Source organism: Montipora foliosa, chromosome 13, assembly GCF_036669935.1.
Source record: "Montipora foliosa isolate CH-2021 chromosome 13, ASM3666993v2, whole genome shotgun sequence".
Lineage (NCBI taxonomy): Eukaryota > Metazoa > Cnidaria > Anthozoa > Scleractinia > Acroporidae > Montipora > Montipora foliosa.
Window position 1 is genome coordinate 29,130,323 of NC_090881.1, and position 15,000 is coordinate 29,145,322.

Consider the following 15,000-nt stretch of genomic DNA (forward strand, 5'->3'; position numbering starts at 1 on the left):
CACCAAATTTTGCGCCATATTGATTTTGGGTTCACGTCTTCTTGTTTTCCTGGTTCCACAGCTATGATGGTGGGGTGCCAGGAATCTGATTCTGAGAATGCTTGACTTTTTTTTTATGACTTTTTTTTTCGACCCACCCAATATCAGGAAACACATTTGACGGTAAAGGGGGAAAAAAAAGGGGGGGATGGCCTTATGTCTTGCCCTGCTGTAAACAACGCAGCAAGCAATTGTTTGCTGGTGATGTGTCAGCCGACTTTGGCGGAATACATTTGCTGCAATCACCAAAAAATATTTGTTAAGATTTGGTTGTGCCATGGTATTTGACCTGTTTATTGTACACCAATTTTCTCAATGCTCATCCAGAAAGTCGAATAAAGGATGTACTTTCAAGGATGTACTTCCAAGGATGTACATCGACACTTCACCTCAATTTGAGAGGAACAATGTTTCATATTCCAAGGATGTACATCGACACTTCACCTCAATTTGAGAGGAACAATGTTTCATATTTAACAAGTCAAATTAAGTATCTTTTTCTCTGAATTTACGTCTTTGTCTTGATGCTTTTTCAGGAGATCACAAGATAAGAACTATTAAAATTCATACAAGTCATACAATACTTTGATAACAGTGTACCCAAAGTTACAATGAAAGTCTACCCAGAGTTGAAATAGCTAAAGAACCTTTGCTGTGGTGTCCTTTATTGCTTTAAGGGGCACATCTGCCACTTTGCATTGTTGGCTATTGATATCTGGGGTACATTTTGCATAAGGAAGTAAACACTATCACAAAAAATGCAATCATGACACCAGAGTAAATCTCAATGTACACAGAAATGCGATATATAGTAATATATAATGTATATACGTAGATAGTAATTTATGAAACTTGGAATACCAGTATTCTGAAAAAGATATTATAATAATTATTTATTATAGTTCTTGGCGTCAAATGTGGGTTGAGGTTGTTGGTTCTTTACTCTTCTCAAAGACATTTTTCTCCAGGTGCACAGTTTTAATCTGCTGTCCTCAAAAAACCAATGTTTGATTTGATTTACTTTAAAATGTAGTGTCTTTTGGATGAATTAAGAGACAATTAATTTGTAAAGCCCAAAAAACCATTGCAGTCATAATAATAATAATAATAATAGTAATAATAATAATAATAATAATAATTTTTTTAAAGTAAAAATAACAAAAACTTTATTTCAACTATCAAAACAATTAGTAAATATTTACAATTTTAAACTATATATCGGAATTATTTACAAATTTTAAAAACTAAATTATATGTTCACGATAGAAAACTATTAACGATATGTGAATAATTTATAAATTGGAAAAAGACAATTAAGCATTACTAAAGAAAAAGCTAATAAAAAAAAAACTAACTAATAATAGTAATAATAATTTAAAATGATGATCTAAAACATATTAGTCTAAAAACGTATTGTACATAAAAAGTCTTATGTATCAATGAGAAAAATCAGTCAGGCAAAAGCATAAATAAATAATAATAACGACAATAATAATAATAATATTAATAATAATAATAATTATTATTATTATCATTATTCTTAGTAGTAGTAGTAGTAGTAGTAGTAGTAGTAGTAGTAGTAGTAGTAGTAGTAGTAGTGGTAGTAGTATATACTCGCCACAAAAGAAACTGTGGTGCTGCGTCGGTGGGGAAGTAGTATACAAAAAAAAAAAGTTCACTTTGTTTTTGAACTTTTAACGCCTTATTGTACTCTGGGTTCTTGTCCGTAGTGAGAATACTTTCTCCTGATTTAAAAAAATACGAAAAAAATTAAGATGAGAGTTATTTTGACTCAAGTAACATAAATTCAAGTTACAGCAACAACGCACTTGCCGAGCGCAACTCGTGCAAAAATTTGCTCGAGAATTTCTTAACATGAAGCAACATTATTGTTTTCAAAGGAAACTCTTCGTCTTGAATCATTTGCAGCTTCTTTTTTGTCTATGTTGAATTATTTTCGGCAAAAAAAGCAGTTTTCTCAAATTCAGAGACACAAAAACATGACTGACTTTCTTGCTCATTATGCAAAAGTGAAATTTTTTTTAACTTAAAAAAGGCGCGCATTTTGCACCGGCTGCCACATTCTTTCATTTCATTGGCTTAACAGGAGAATGTAGAGTCTCATTGGTTGAATAAATGACGACTGTCACCCGTCAAAACCACGTCGGTTGTGGTTAGTTAATTAGCGAGCACGGACCTGTCGGGTTTTTAATTAATTTGTTAAAAACGAAACTTTCTGTAATAATTAATACAACTGCTTCTTAAGGCACGAATCGAGTGTGGCTGAAAATATTTTTTTTGTCTCTCTCTTATTAGTTTTATAGATTCTTCTACCTCGTTTTATAAGTGAAAACCATATAAAGCAAAAAACATGCGCACAAGCATTTCACCTGGTTAGCGAGGAGGTTGGCTTTGTTAGGCCTAATTAGCAAAACTGTCACGAAAACTAGGCTGAAGATGTGTTCGACGTACGTTCACTGTCGAATCAATTTTGTTCAAGGTTCCCGAATTCGTTATTGAATTTTGAACCCAGACCCCGTCGCGGCGCGATGTGAAAAGGGCGGAACAGTAAATATGGAGAAGTCTGTTATCGCTCTCGCGCCTTCCCACGTGATTCGCGTTTTATTGATGGAGAGCGTAAATGGCGTGACTTAATAAAATACTTTAATAGGCGATTGAAACTGGGATCTATGTGATCCTTGGAAGAGGGTGTGGTGGCATTGGGGGGGCGGGGGCGATTTCCACTTGATGGTCGCATATACTAGCTTGGGATGGAGTTCAAGAATTGCTATGGGATTTTAGATCTTTTACTTCCAGCTGTGGAGAAATGGTACCAACATAGCAGTTTTTTGTGCATGTCACATTCTACACTAATAAGGATTGTGTCATTATTAAGCAGAGCTTAGGGTTTACACTGTAAGTGTACCTCCTTATCTCTGAAATAGACTATTGAATTCTCTCCAAAGGAATTCAGGACTATATAGGGCCAGCACAAACGCAAATGAAGTGGAAGCTTTTGTACAGCGAGACAAAAAACAATATAGGACCTTTTGTTCTTTAATGATAAGGAAACAAGTGGTTCTATTCATTGAACACAAAGCAGTGGAAAGAAACTGGGCTAGCCCCTGCCCCTTCTTTCATAAGTAATGCGCAACAAAAAGGTTTTTATTTTTCATAACATTTTATAGTGTCATCTACAAGCTATGTCAAACAATTTTCCACTTTGCCCAAAGATGGGAAAGAGAACTGTTTGCACGAATTATTATAATTTGTTTTTCAAATGTGCCAACCACTGGATGTTCCAACAGCTGAAACACACAACCCCGTGGGGTAGGGGGGGGGGGGGGAAATCTCTTATATACGCTATAAAGCCGCCTGATAGGGTAGGGTTTTTGAGGTGTTTAGTCCTGCCTGTGGGCTGAGTTTCAGTCGATCTCAACCTGACTCCTTGGGTTTTTCTCTGGGTACTCCGGTTTTCCCCGCTCATCAAAATCGACTCACAGCTAATTAACATTTAGCTGTGGTGCTTTGCTCCGACATCGAACATGGACTGTATAGCGGCAGCCAGAGGCGCCTTTGTATGCTTTCAGTCCGATATCGTGAGCTGCGCCCTTTGCAATTCAGTCCTCAATACTGCAAAAAAGGGTGATTAGCACTGCCAATTTATTATTATTAAATAGGGTATCCTTTTTGGGAATTTTGGTATTGTGATCCTTGGGTCACTAAATTGCAGTATCCACACCAACGCGTAAAACGAAAAAGCTATGGTCTATTAAAACTGTACTACACGCCTGAATACACGCTTTCAAGTTTAACAAAGCGATTTTAAAGGGACGTTTATAGCTTGTGTTGCCGTACGTGCACTCCTCACTTTCACATGGCCGTCAGGGGGAAGCAGTTATTGGGGTTGTCACCCCCTTAAAAAGGGTACCAAATCTCGATTTCCTACCCTTAAATAGGGTCAGGGGTTGAGAACCTTGGCGGCACACAGCTATCCTAAATTGTCGGGAGTACCCACCCGGGCACACAAACTAACAATTGGTAAATGTTAACGGGATCTTTCCGATAAAGGGTTGCTTAAAAAGGATTGGTTCTTGTAAAATAACTATTTTTATAATAATAATAATAATAATAATAATTATTCTTATTATTATTTGCTGTATGTGGCAAACTAAACAGAGTAAAGAGAGAATGCACATGACAAAACGCTCATTGTAATTCAAACAGTCAGAACAGTTCACTGAACAGCATATTATAACTGGTATTTATTTCCCTTTGGGCTCCCTGCTTTTTACCTAAGATTCCTCTTCCTCTTAGATGATATAGACACTTTCTCTGGAAATAGATAGTGCACAATGATCACTGCAAACTAAGTGCAAGAAATGGGACTTTTCAGCAATCTCTGGAAACACTGTTGAAAAGAGTTGAAACTGAAAGCTTGAAAAAAAGTGAAAGACACCATAGCCAATACAAACGGGTATAAACAAATTGTAGAAGTAAAGGGTAATGTATTTACCTATCTATCATTCTAGAAAAGGATCCTTCATTCTCATAATAATTAATAGTTTATTTCAAGTCAGCTAGTATTTTCATTTGAACATTTTAATAAAGTTATGAGTCCATCAATGTCATCTATAGCCTTGTTATTTTGTTCCAAAATACTGTTGATTGTAGCTTCTCTGTCTGGTACACCACAAAGCTGTAAGGGTGCCTTGTCATCTTTCAAGTTCTCAAACTGTCGAAAATTTGAAAAAAAGAGATGAAAGGAATACTGCTAAGTTTTCAAATCACAGCTGACTCATTTGATGTGGTGTTGGCTCTAAACTGGATTTATGGATTTGATCCCAATGACTAAACACAACATTAGAACATCCCCCTTTTTTTCTCCGTTTAGCGTCGTCCAACTGACCCAAATTTTTGGCATTTTCCAAAAAAAAAAAAAAAAAAAATTAACGATGTTTTAAAGCCATTTTTACATCGCATAGGAGTTTCGGTGGTTGATCGTTTTTCCCACGCTGTCTTAATTTTGCAACAACATCCACCAACTTTTGCGCCATATTGATTTTGGGTTCATGTCTTCTTGTTTTCCTGGCTCCACAGCTATGATGGTGGGGTGCCAGGAATCTGATTCTGAGAATGCTTGACTTTTTTTTTATGACTTTTTTTTTCGACCCACCCAATATCAGGAAACGCATTTGACGGTAAAGGGAAAAAAAAGGGGGGGGGGATGGCCTTATGTCTTGCCCTGCTGTAAACAACACAGCAAGCAGTTGTTTGCTGGTGATGTGTCAGCCGAATTTGGCGGAATGCATTTGCTGCAATCACCAAAAATATTATTTGTTAAGATTTGGGATTTGACCTGTTTATTGTACACCAATTTTCTCAATGCTCATCCAGAAAGTCGAATAAAGGATGTACTTTCAAGGATGTACTTCCAAGGATGTACATCGACACTTCACCTCAATTTGAGAGGAACAATGTTTCATATTCCAAGGATGTACATCGACACTTCACCTCAATTTGAGAGGAACAATGTTTCATATTTAACAAGTCAAATTAAGTATCTTTTTCTCTGAATTTACGTCTTTGTCTTGATGCTTTTTCAGGAGATCACAAGATAAGAACTATTAAAATTCATGTCTGGAAACAGTCATACAATACTTTGATAACAGTGTACCCAAAGTTACATTGAAAGTCTACCCAGAGTTGAAATAGCTAAAGAACCTTTGCTGTGGTGTCCTTTATTGCTTTAAGAGGCACATCTACCACTTTGCATTGTTGGCTATTGATATCTGGGGTACATTTTGCATAAGGAAGTAAACACTATCACAAAAAATGCAATCATGACACCAGAGTAAATCTCAATGTACACAGAAATGTGATATATAGTAATATATAATGTATATACCTAGATAGTAATTTATGAAACTTGGAATACCAGTATTCTGAAAAAGATATTATAATAATTATTTATTATAGTTCTTGGCGTCAAATGTGGGTTGAGGTTGTTGGTTCTTTACTCTTCTCGAAGACATTTTTCTCCGGGTGCACAGTTTTAATCTGCTGTCCTCAAAAAACCAATGTTTGATTTGATTTACTTTAAAATGTAGTGTCTTTTGGATGAATTAAGAGACAATTAATTTGTAAAGCCCAAAAAACCATTGCAATCATTATAATAATAATAATAATATTTTTTAAAGTAAAAATAACAAAAACTTTATTTCAACTATCAAAACAATTAGTAAATATTTACAATTTTAAACTATATATCGAAATTATTTACAAATTTTAAAAACTAAATTATATGTTCACGATAGAAAACTATTTACGAAATGTGAATAATTTATAAATTGGAAAAAGACAATTAAGCATTACTAAAGAAAAAGCTAATCAAAAAAAAACTAACTAATAATAGTAATAATAATAATTTAAAATGATGATCTAAAACATATTGGTCTAAAAACGTATTGTACATAAAAAGTCTTATGTATCAATGAGAAAAATCAGTCAGGCGAAAGCATAAAACATTCGTTAATAAATTCGTTATTTGTTAATAAATTCGTTATAATAATAATAACAACAACAATAATAATAATAATTATAATAATAATAATAATTATTATTATTATCATTATTCTTAGTAGTAGTAGTAGTAGTAGTAGTAGTAGTAGTACTATAGTTGTAATGTAATGAACTATGCATTGAACTGACTGCAAACATTTTGTTTTTATAAATCTAGGTAAAAGAAACAAAAGCTCTTTTAGATACCCAAGAGGCAGGAGGCACATCAGTTGGACATTTACAAGTGCAGATGAGAAATATTGCACATTAGAACCACTGCAAAAATTTAGTCAGAGTGAGAATTGACCAGGGAACCCAAGATTTTAAGTCTAGAGTGACCTAACTACTCGGCCACACCTCCTTCCCATACATACATCTTATTAGATGTTTTGGTGCGTTTTATCACTGAGTATTTTTACACGTTTATCTGTATTTTGATGAGCCCCCTAGGGCAAGTCAAAATACAAATAAATGAATACAAATACTCGGTGATACTACACACCAAAACATCTAATAAGCTATTTATTATCCAACTTTTTTGCACTGGATTTTTAGCAAATGAATATCGAAAACAACGGAAAACATGTGACAGATTTGTGCAGATGGGGCAACGTCAGCCACCAAACTAGTGAAACCAGTTCTCTATTGCACAATAACCAATTGTACAATAACTAACTGTACAATATCATGGAATATTTGCACTCGTTTCGTGCGTTTTCAACAATAAATAATACAGTTGGATAATAATTAAACCACAGTTGCAATGTATTTTAACAGTTACTTGAATGTTACGGTAGGAGATGAGCTAGTTTGTTCAGAAGCAAATCAAAGGACATTGCATAAAAGTAAATGACATATTTACCTATTGATACATTAATTTTACACAATACAGAGCAAAAATGGTAGTAATATAATAAAAATTGTGGTGTCAATTTGTTCTTTCAAGTGATCATGAAATTATCAGTAAGGGTTAGAGTTAATCAAAATGTTGTTCAAATTTGAGGAAATTAAAAAATCCAACATGAAATGTACCGGTATTTTGTATTCCTTGACAATGGTAATATTTTTGTTATGGAATTTTTAGAGGATAATTATATCATTATCTCTTCATGTTTATTACTTTCTTAACTGTGATTATCTAAAACTTTTAAAATAAGATTATAATATTCTTTGCATTTAAAACTGCTGTATCCTTGCAGGCAGACAAAACATAATACCGGTAATTTACAGTTTTAAATTATCCATTCATTTGAAAAGATACATTTGAATCTTTTTATCTTCTCCAGTTCAGTCTTTATGGCCCTGATAATCCAAGAGGAATATTTGCAATACTAGTTAGACAGGTACACTCAGTAAGAAATACACTGTAAATTGGCACAAATACATTTACTTAAGATGTTTTACAACAACGTTTGATCAGCTACCCAGCTAAATGAATGGATGCCAGGCTGTTGCAGTGACCTCGTTTTGATACAAGATTCGATCTCTATTCTTTTCAGGTAAATAACATAATAAGTACTAATTTGTAAAATTCAGGAATGTTCCATAAGGGTGACAGTCTACACTATACACCCTGTTGTTTCCTTAGACAATAAACTTTTCTCTGCAATGTCTTTCTCCACCTAGCTGTGCAAAGAGACACTGGCAATATAGCTGCTTGGGGAAACCGGAAACCTACTAGTACCCAGCGAGCGGAGCCCTTCGATCTTCCTTGATAAACTGGGAAGAGGAAGGGACCTCTCCAAACCGCTTTGAATTTCTTTCTTGAGCATGCATTAAAAATTAAAATGTACATGTATTTGGTTGTCAGTCATGCGTGACCAGTGACTGAAAACACAACAAAATTAAAACAAACAGTCAAGATATTTCTGAACAACTCTGGCAAACACACGACAACCAAGGAATTATTTTCTTGGAAACTCAAGATAGTTCATACTTTTAAAGTGCCATTTCATTTTTTACTGAAATTTTTTTTAGTTTCTGTAACGGATATACCGAGGAAATACTCATGGGATTTAGACATTTAAAAATTATTGTCACACTGTTGTAAATTAAAAAAATATATTCATGATGCATGGCGACTGATCATGTGCAAAAATGAAAAAAAACAGGTTTGACAAGACAAAACTAGACTGACTCATACATTTCTTTGGATGAGTGGCAAATCAAAGACAGTCAAAGCGGTTGGCAGAGTCCCTTCCTCTTCTTGACTTATCAAGGGAGATCAAAGGGCCTCTGCTTGCAGGGTAAGGGAGACCTTGTGGTGGACGAGCATCCCTTTCACAGGAAAGCTGTGCAATACTTTTGCAAACTGGGTTATGTTCCAGCTAATGTGAGCCCGAGGGGACTGTGTGTGAATTTGTCTGCAGAAGAGTAGTATTTGTGTGACTCATACATTTCTTTGGATGAGTGGCAAATCAAAGACAGTCAAAGCGGTTGGCAGAGTCCCTTCCTCTTCTTGACTTATCAAGGGAGATCAAAGGGCCTCTGCTTGCAGGGTAAGGGAGACCTTGTGGTGGACGAGCATCCCTTTCACAGGAAAGCTGTGCAATACTTTTGCAAACTGGGTTATGTTCCAGCTAATGTGAGCCTGAGGGGACTGTGTGTGAATTTGTCTGCAGAAGAGTAGTGTTTGTGTGACTTGTATACCCTGTGGGAAATCTATATGGATTTTACAATGGATCACCTAAGGCTTGCTGTTGTTAATACTGACACAGATCGTCAGTGCTCTCAGCTTTGACAAGTGGAACGACGTAACATTACATTACATTGCCCTTTCCGTAAGAAAGCAACAAGGTAGATATCATAACAACAATACCTCTTTTCATGCTGCTATTCACAAGCCAGTTGACTTACTGTAGCACTGAAGTAATTTTTGTGGAATTAAAAAAAAAAACCAGCCTCTTTATGGATAAAGTGAGAAAATTCTCTTCCCAGACTCACCCTCTTTTGTTAGGGTCCCAAATGGTGTCTTTATAAAAAGTTTTCCGTTGTGAGGGAGTAGCCTTCACCCATTCTTGCCAGTGAAGAGCTGCCTGTAAATACCTGTAAAAGTTGGGTCGCTCATCACTGAAAACAGCTCTCGCAAGGAGAATTTTTAAACTACCTGGGTCAAGCTGTGAATAATAACTTTCCCAGAAAGTTTTCAAAACTACATTTATTTAATAATCATTATGACATGAGGTATGGAATGGGATAGGTATGAATAATATTAGTCAGAACAAGTGCAGGATCTTCTTCAAGCTCAGAGCAAAATGTAATTGACACTTTAGGAGACAGTACATGTATTTGCAGCGAACTGTAAGAAGTTAGAAAATCAGTATCTATAATGTTCAAGCACTTGACAGCACAGCCCTTTTTGACTGATAGCTGTTTCTGCTTTGGTCACCTCTAATACAGGAGAGGTCACAACAATACTTAGTCTAATAATAATACTTTAATACTTGTAACCCACATTTTACCATGACATGATGATCAAAATGCACAAGATAATAAACAAAAACAAATATAAACACTATAACATATACATCATTACATTAAAAATCGATTACTAAATCAATTCATTATTCCGCAAATATTCCATAAATGACTATAAAATTATATGCTGTATATAAAATATAAAATATGTTTAAATAACAAACTCTGTCAAAAATCCTATAAACTGTTATTCAAAGTGACATGTCAGTAACGTTATTTAAAAAATAAAAGATAAAAATATGACACCAGGAACACTGTACCAGATAGTCCTTCCAAATGCTGTGTGGGTTAATTCTTTAACATCCCAAAGAGTTTATAAATCTGAAAGAACTGCGAGACAGGGTCTACAGCTTATAGTCCTTGTTCGAGGATACTTGGCAGTCTGATGGCCATTTTTTTTTTGTATATGATGTTAAGAATTACAAAGGCAGTACTCTCTCCTCAGTAACTGTTATAAATTGTAAAACCCTAAGTATTGGCACAGCCAGGGTTCAAACCTCAGTGATCCCCTAGATGGTTGTCTAATACTCAACCGACTGAGCCACACAGATGTAAGGTGGAGGTGTGACAGCTATAACATTTCAGGGCAATGATTTGAATAATGACAAAATTAATGTATACTAGTCCATTTCACTGTGTCATCTGACATACTTCTGATAATCAGCACACTGCTCCATATCTCTTAGCTTGAAGCACTGAATGACTCCATTAGAGAGAATGAGCTGGCAAGAACAACAGATAGTATCTTCTTTGTTTTCTTTGTTGTTCGAAACAACTCTTAGGTCAAGAATTGTTCTATCACAGAATACCACATTGATGTTTCCATTTGAGAGAGCTCTGAATCTTCCAGTGCCTGGTACATCCACAGTTTCCACGACTTTGGCTGGAGAAAATTGTTTGGGCAATGTAACCAACGATTCTGGCCCCTGTCAAATACAAGATGAATGTCAAGAGCATTATTGATTGCTTATTTAAGTGAACCATTTCATAAATGACTCGTCTTTGTTTTAGTGTAAGGTCTGGGCACCAAACAATAATAATAATTTTTTTTATTACAGTACATGCACTACTATATTCCAAGGATGTGTGTACAGTGCCTTCCCCCTTTTGAATAACTGTCTTTTGGACAGAGTTGTATAATATGTTAAATGCTTCACCAAGGTATCAATGAGGTAATAAAAAGACAGGCCAATTGATTGATGGTAAAGACCAAAATATCTTGTCAAGTTGGCATAAACAGAAGTCATTGGAAGACCATTGCAATATCTGCTGTGAAGCTACGTGTAATGTCAATGTAATGATGTGGACTTCAAGTTATTATGTATAAACCACTGCACCTCCTCCCAGCAACATCTTTCTTGTAAATACTGTCTAGCATTGTTCAGGTACTCGATATAGCTGAAAAGTAACACAACAGTCAACCAAAAGGAACAAGAAGATTAACGTTAAAATTCTGTTGTTGACTTGAAACGCTACCTTACAGCTTGTTTCAGAAGTCTACCAACAGAGTATGCTTTCCTCAAAAATCTTTCAGGTGGTGGCTTGTCAGCTGAGTAAACTCTCTCAAGAACCTCTACAGCCTAATCAGAATGATTGAAACAGCTTTTATTTTCACCAACAATGTTCAAAGATATCAAAGGGTGGAGTGTATAACACTATCTGTTATTTTTGTGGGGAGAGCACAAAATACATGTATAATGGACATCTTATCATCTTTGAACACCAATCTGGAAAGAATGCCCAAGCAAAAGTTAGGTAGACGTGTGCCACTCAAAAGCATCAGGAAGGTGTGGGATCAATAATTAAAAGAAGTACTTGAAAACAAAGACTAATTAAAAGCACAAAAAACTAAAGGTACAAAACTTAAATTTGAAGCAAAGTAGAATGTTAAAAATAACGTTGGAGTTCAGATCTTATTGACAACAGTTGGTATGTACTTCGACAGTTCTCAGGTCTTAGCAATACAAAATTAATAGTTGGCTTTCTGGGACACTGTTTTCCAGTTTTGGTAGCTGCGCAGTGTTTCAAAAAAGAGTGGGGTGTTGGTTCAAAAACCCCACAAAGTCATGCAACTTCATGATATGACAAAAGAATAGAACGTTTATAGTGGTTTGGTGGGAACTGTTGTAATTTGACCTGCGGCAATTCCTTGTTGACACCCTGCCTTAAAAACGTACCTGGAAGCCTGCTCCATTTTTGGCATAGGGTGCTTAAGACATTTTTGATTTCTTGGACTAATTAGTGCTTTGAAGAGGTTAGTATCTAATTTGTAAAGGAATTAGTGCTGTGATTTCCTTTCACTGGTTGGACATTGTTTAGTCACATCTCTGTATATTTACGTAAATAATTTCAAGTAAGTGTAAGTAACTAGTGCAGTAAGCATTGTAAGTAGGTGTGTTTTCTAAGTTAATGTATGCATTAAGTGTTCGTAAGCAAGCTGTACTATATAGTGGTCATAGGTAATATAGCGTAAAGTATTTGTAATGTAATTAAGTGGTGGTTGTAGGTAATATACATGTAAATAGTTGTAACATACGAAGTGTTTTGTGTCAAATAAAAAAAAAAGTAATGCAATAATAATTGTTATTGATAATATTGAGAATTGTGGCAAAGTAAACTGTACTGAACTGTTTCCCTCAAAATTATGTTTCATACTTAACATTTCGGGGTCCAATATGTTGCTTTTAATAAATTGATAACCTTACCTGCTCTTCATTCCTTTGAACAAACCAGTGGTTAAAGTACCTTCCATTTATCCCCTGTGACCTCACCAGAGATCCATCTCCGGGGATAATCTCACAGCTGGACAAACCTGTTTCCTCATAGAAAAACCTAGTTTGGACAGAAAATAACATGGCCGATACTATAAATTTACATTGTAATTTTATGTAAACTATGAAAAAGACGGATGTAATTGAAGATAAGAGTACAGACATTTGATTTGTTAAATTTCTCATTCAAGTCATTATGTGGCTACAAACCTGAAGATAGTATTCTTTTTCCAAACAAGTTTCATATTTGGTCGCAAAAAGATTTGCTCATTTCCACACTCACTTAGCACCTGAAAAGTACACTAGAAACTTACAGATACAAGTAGTCAACTATCACACAAACTTTTTAGCTTGTTAAAATTACAGAAAATAAGTAGACATGGAGCAATAAAAGGAGAAGCTTAGTCCCTGGTAAATAAATAATGATTAGCCTACCACCAAAGCTCCTTTTTTAACAGAGGCTGTGAGCGGCACAAAGGAAGACTGCTTGTGTAGTTGTATACTTATCGTTTGTTTCCGACGAGGGCAGCATACATACGTGTAGCATACATTGTATAAGATGCTAATTTTAGCTTAATTACACCTAACCATAGACCGTATTCATAAATGGTGGTCAAGAAATTATTCTTTTGTCTTTGTGCTAATCATCCTAACTAGCCTCACTTTGGAACAAAAATTCTTTTGAATTTTGTTCGTGTTTACGAGGCTAGTTAGGATGATTAGCATAAAGACAAAAGAATAATTACTTAGCCGCCATTTATGAATACGGTCTATGAATAATAACCAAAATATGCTGAGATACGCTGACGCCAAAATACATATGTTATTGTGATAACAACATGCAATAACATGATGCATTTACTATAGGCATTTCTTGTAATGCCCCGTAGAAAGCATATCTCAGCATACTTTAGTTATTATTCATGGTAGGAAGGTGTAGGCTAAACTAAACACACCTATATGCTATATATGCTGTCCTATGATAGTTGTAAATCATTCTCTGAAGAAGTTTTAGTTTGAGTGACGAAATGCCTTGGAAATAAACGATAAGTATACAACTACAAGCAGTCTTCCTTCGTGCCGCTCACTAGCCTTTGTTAAAAAAATTCAAAAATTTTTTTTTTAAATAGGGAAATGTAAGGTATCATAATTATATGTAATTCATCAGCCAGAGGGTCCATATTGGCATGGATTCATGAGGTCTTAGAAATGCAGCCATGGGTAGTACTAAAGAAAGAGGGCACAGTTTCTTTTGAAACTGACCAAGCATTGAATTTGATGTAATCAACGACTCCCGTAATGATACCAGGAACCAGTCCTGCTATAAATGGGCCATAATATTATGCAAAAATTCTGCTGACACCCTAGAACAAACCAGATTTCAGGATTTGCTGAATACTACCTGCTCACCGATAAAAAAAATTAATAGGATCTGATCTGTGCATACATTTACCTGAGCTGATCTCCATGTGTGATGATGAGAAGCATGACAAGTAAGAGGAAGAGATTCTGGCAATTTTGTGACAAAGCTTTTTTTGCACTGAGGAGAATGGCTAGTGTCAACATCCTTCAAATTTACGACATCAAGTAAAAGTTGAAGAGGATGTGTCCACACTTCGGGATGCGAACAAGTAGAATGGATTTGTTCTTGCCAGACAAGATAGGTTTTCTGATGTTGCTCTCCTTGCTGCCTTTCCCTTGTTTTCTGTAAATGATTGAACAAAAGGGCCTTGAACAACAATGCTTCAATCAGTCTCAACCAAAAGTTGCTTCTTTTTTAAAACTAAAAGCAGAAGAGTATTTACATGTATCAACCCCCTGATACAAGCAGTATGTGCAGTGTTCCAAATAAAAGGCGGATCTAGGGTCAAAAACCAGACAATGCTGAAGACCTGAGCCCGCAAATCAAGGAATAGACTTAAGGAAAAACCCACTCCAGATACCCACTAAGACTGACTGAAGTTTGACCCTAGAACATTACTTGCAGGAACCCTGCCTCCAATTCTTAGCTGGAGCACAGTGTATGTGTTTTGAAGCTGATCTTCTCTGCAGTAGATTCATTCAATTTTGTTATGATACTCTGACGTTTGTTGCTTTGTCAAGCTCAATGCAGCTTACAGCTTTATTTGTTCTATTTGAAAACAGTGTCAGC

The 15,000-nt window shown here is 35.4% G+C and overlaps 1 protein-coding gene across 3 annotated transcripts in view; it reads right to left on the reverse strand.

The window, feature by feature from the left end:
- Positions 1-15,000, reverse strand: part of LOC137983693 (uncharacterized protein C5orf34 homolog) — a 19,759-nt gene that overhangs the window by 492 nt on the left and 4,267 nt on the right. Inside the window, exons 3-13 of one of the 3 annotated variants that reach the window (XM_068830856.1) lie at positions 14,302-14,553; positions 13,059-13,138; positions 12,783-12,909; positions 11,554-11,657; positions 11,415-11,475; positions 10,887-11,003; positions 10,729-10,799; positions 9,544-9,645; positions 7,862-7,902; positions 5,764-5,831; positions 4,367-4,774 (exon numbers count right to left, since the gene is read on the reverse strand). In XM_068830856.1, coding sequence (XP_068686957.1) covers positions 4,616-4,774; positions 5,764-5,831; positions 7,862-7,902; positions 9,544-9,645; positions 10,729-10,799; positions 10,887-11,003; positions 11,415-11,475; positions 11,554-11,657; positions 12,783-12,909; positions 13,059-13,138; positions 14,302-14,553 — 1,182 coding nt within the window. In that variant the 3' untranslated portion in view covers positions 4,367-4,615. Of the gene's footprint in view, positions 1-686; positions 755-4,366; positions 4,775-5,763; positions 5,832-7,861; positions 7,903-9,543; positions 9,646-10,728; positions 11,004-11,414; positions 11,476-11,553; positions 11,658-12,782; positions 12,910-13,058; positions 13,139-14,301; positions 14,554-15,000 lie in introns of those variants that run through there. The other 2 variants (XM_068830855.1, XM_068830854.1) reach the window with 2 other exon arrangements.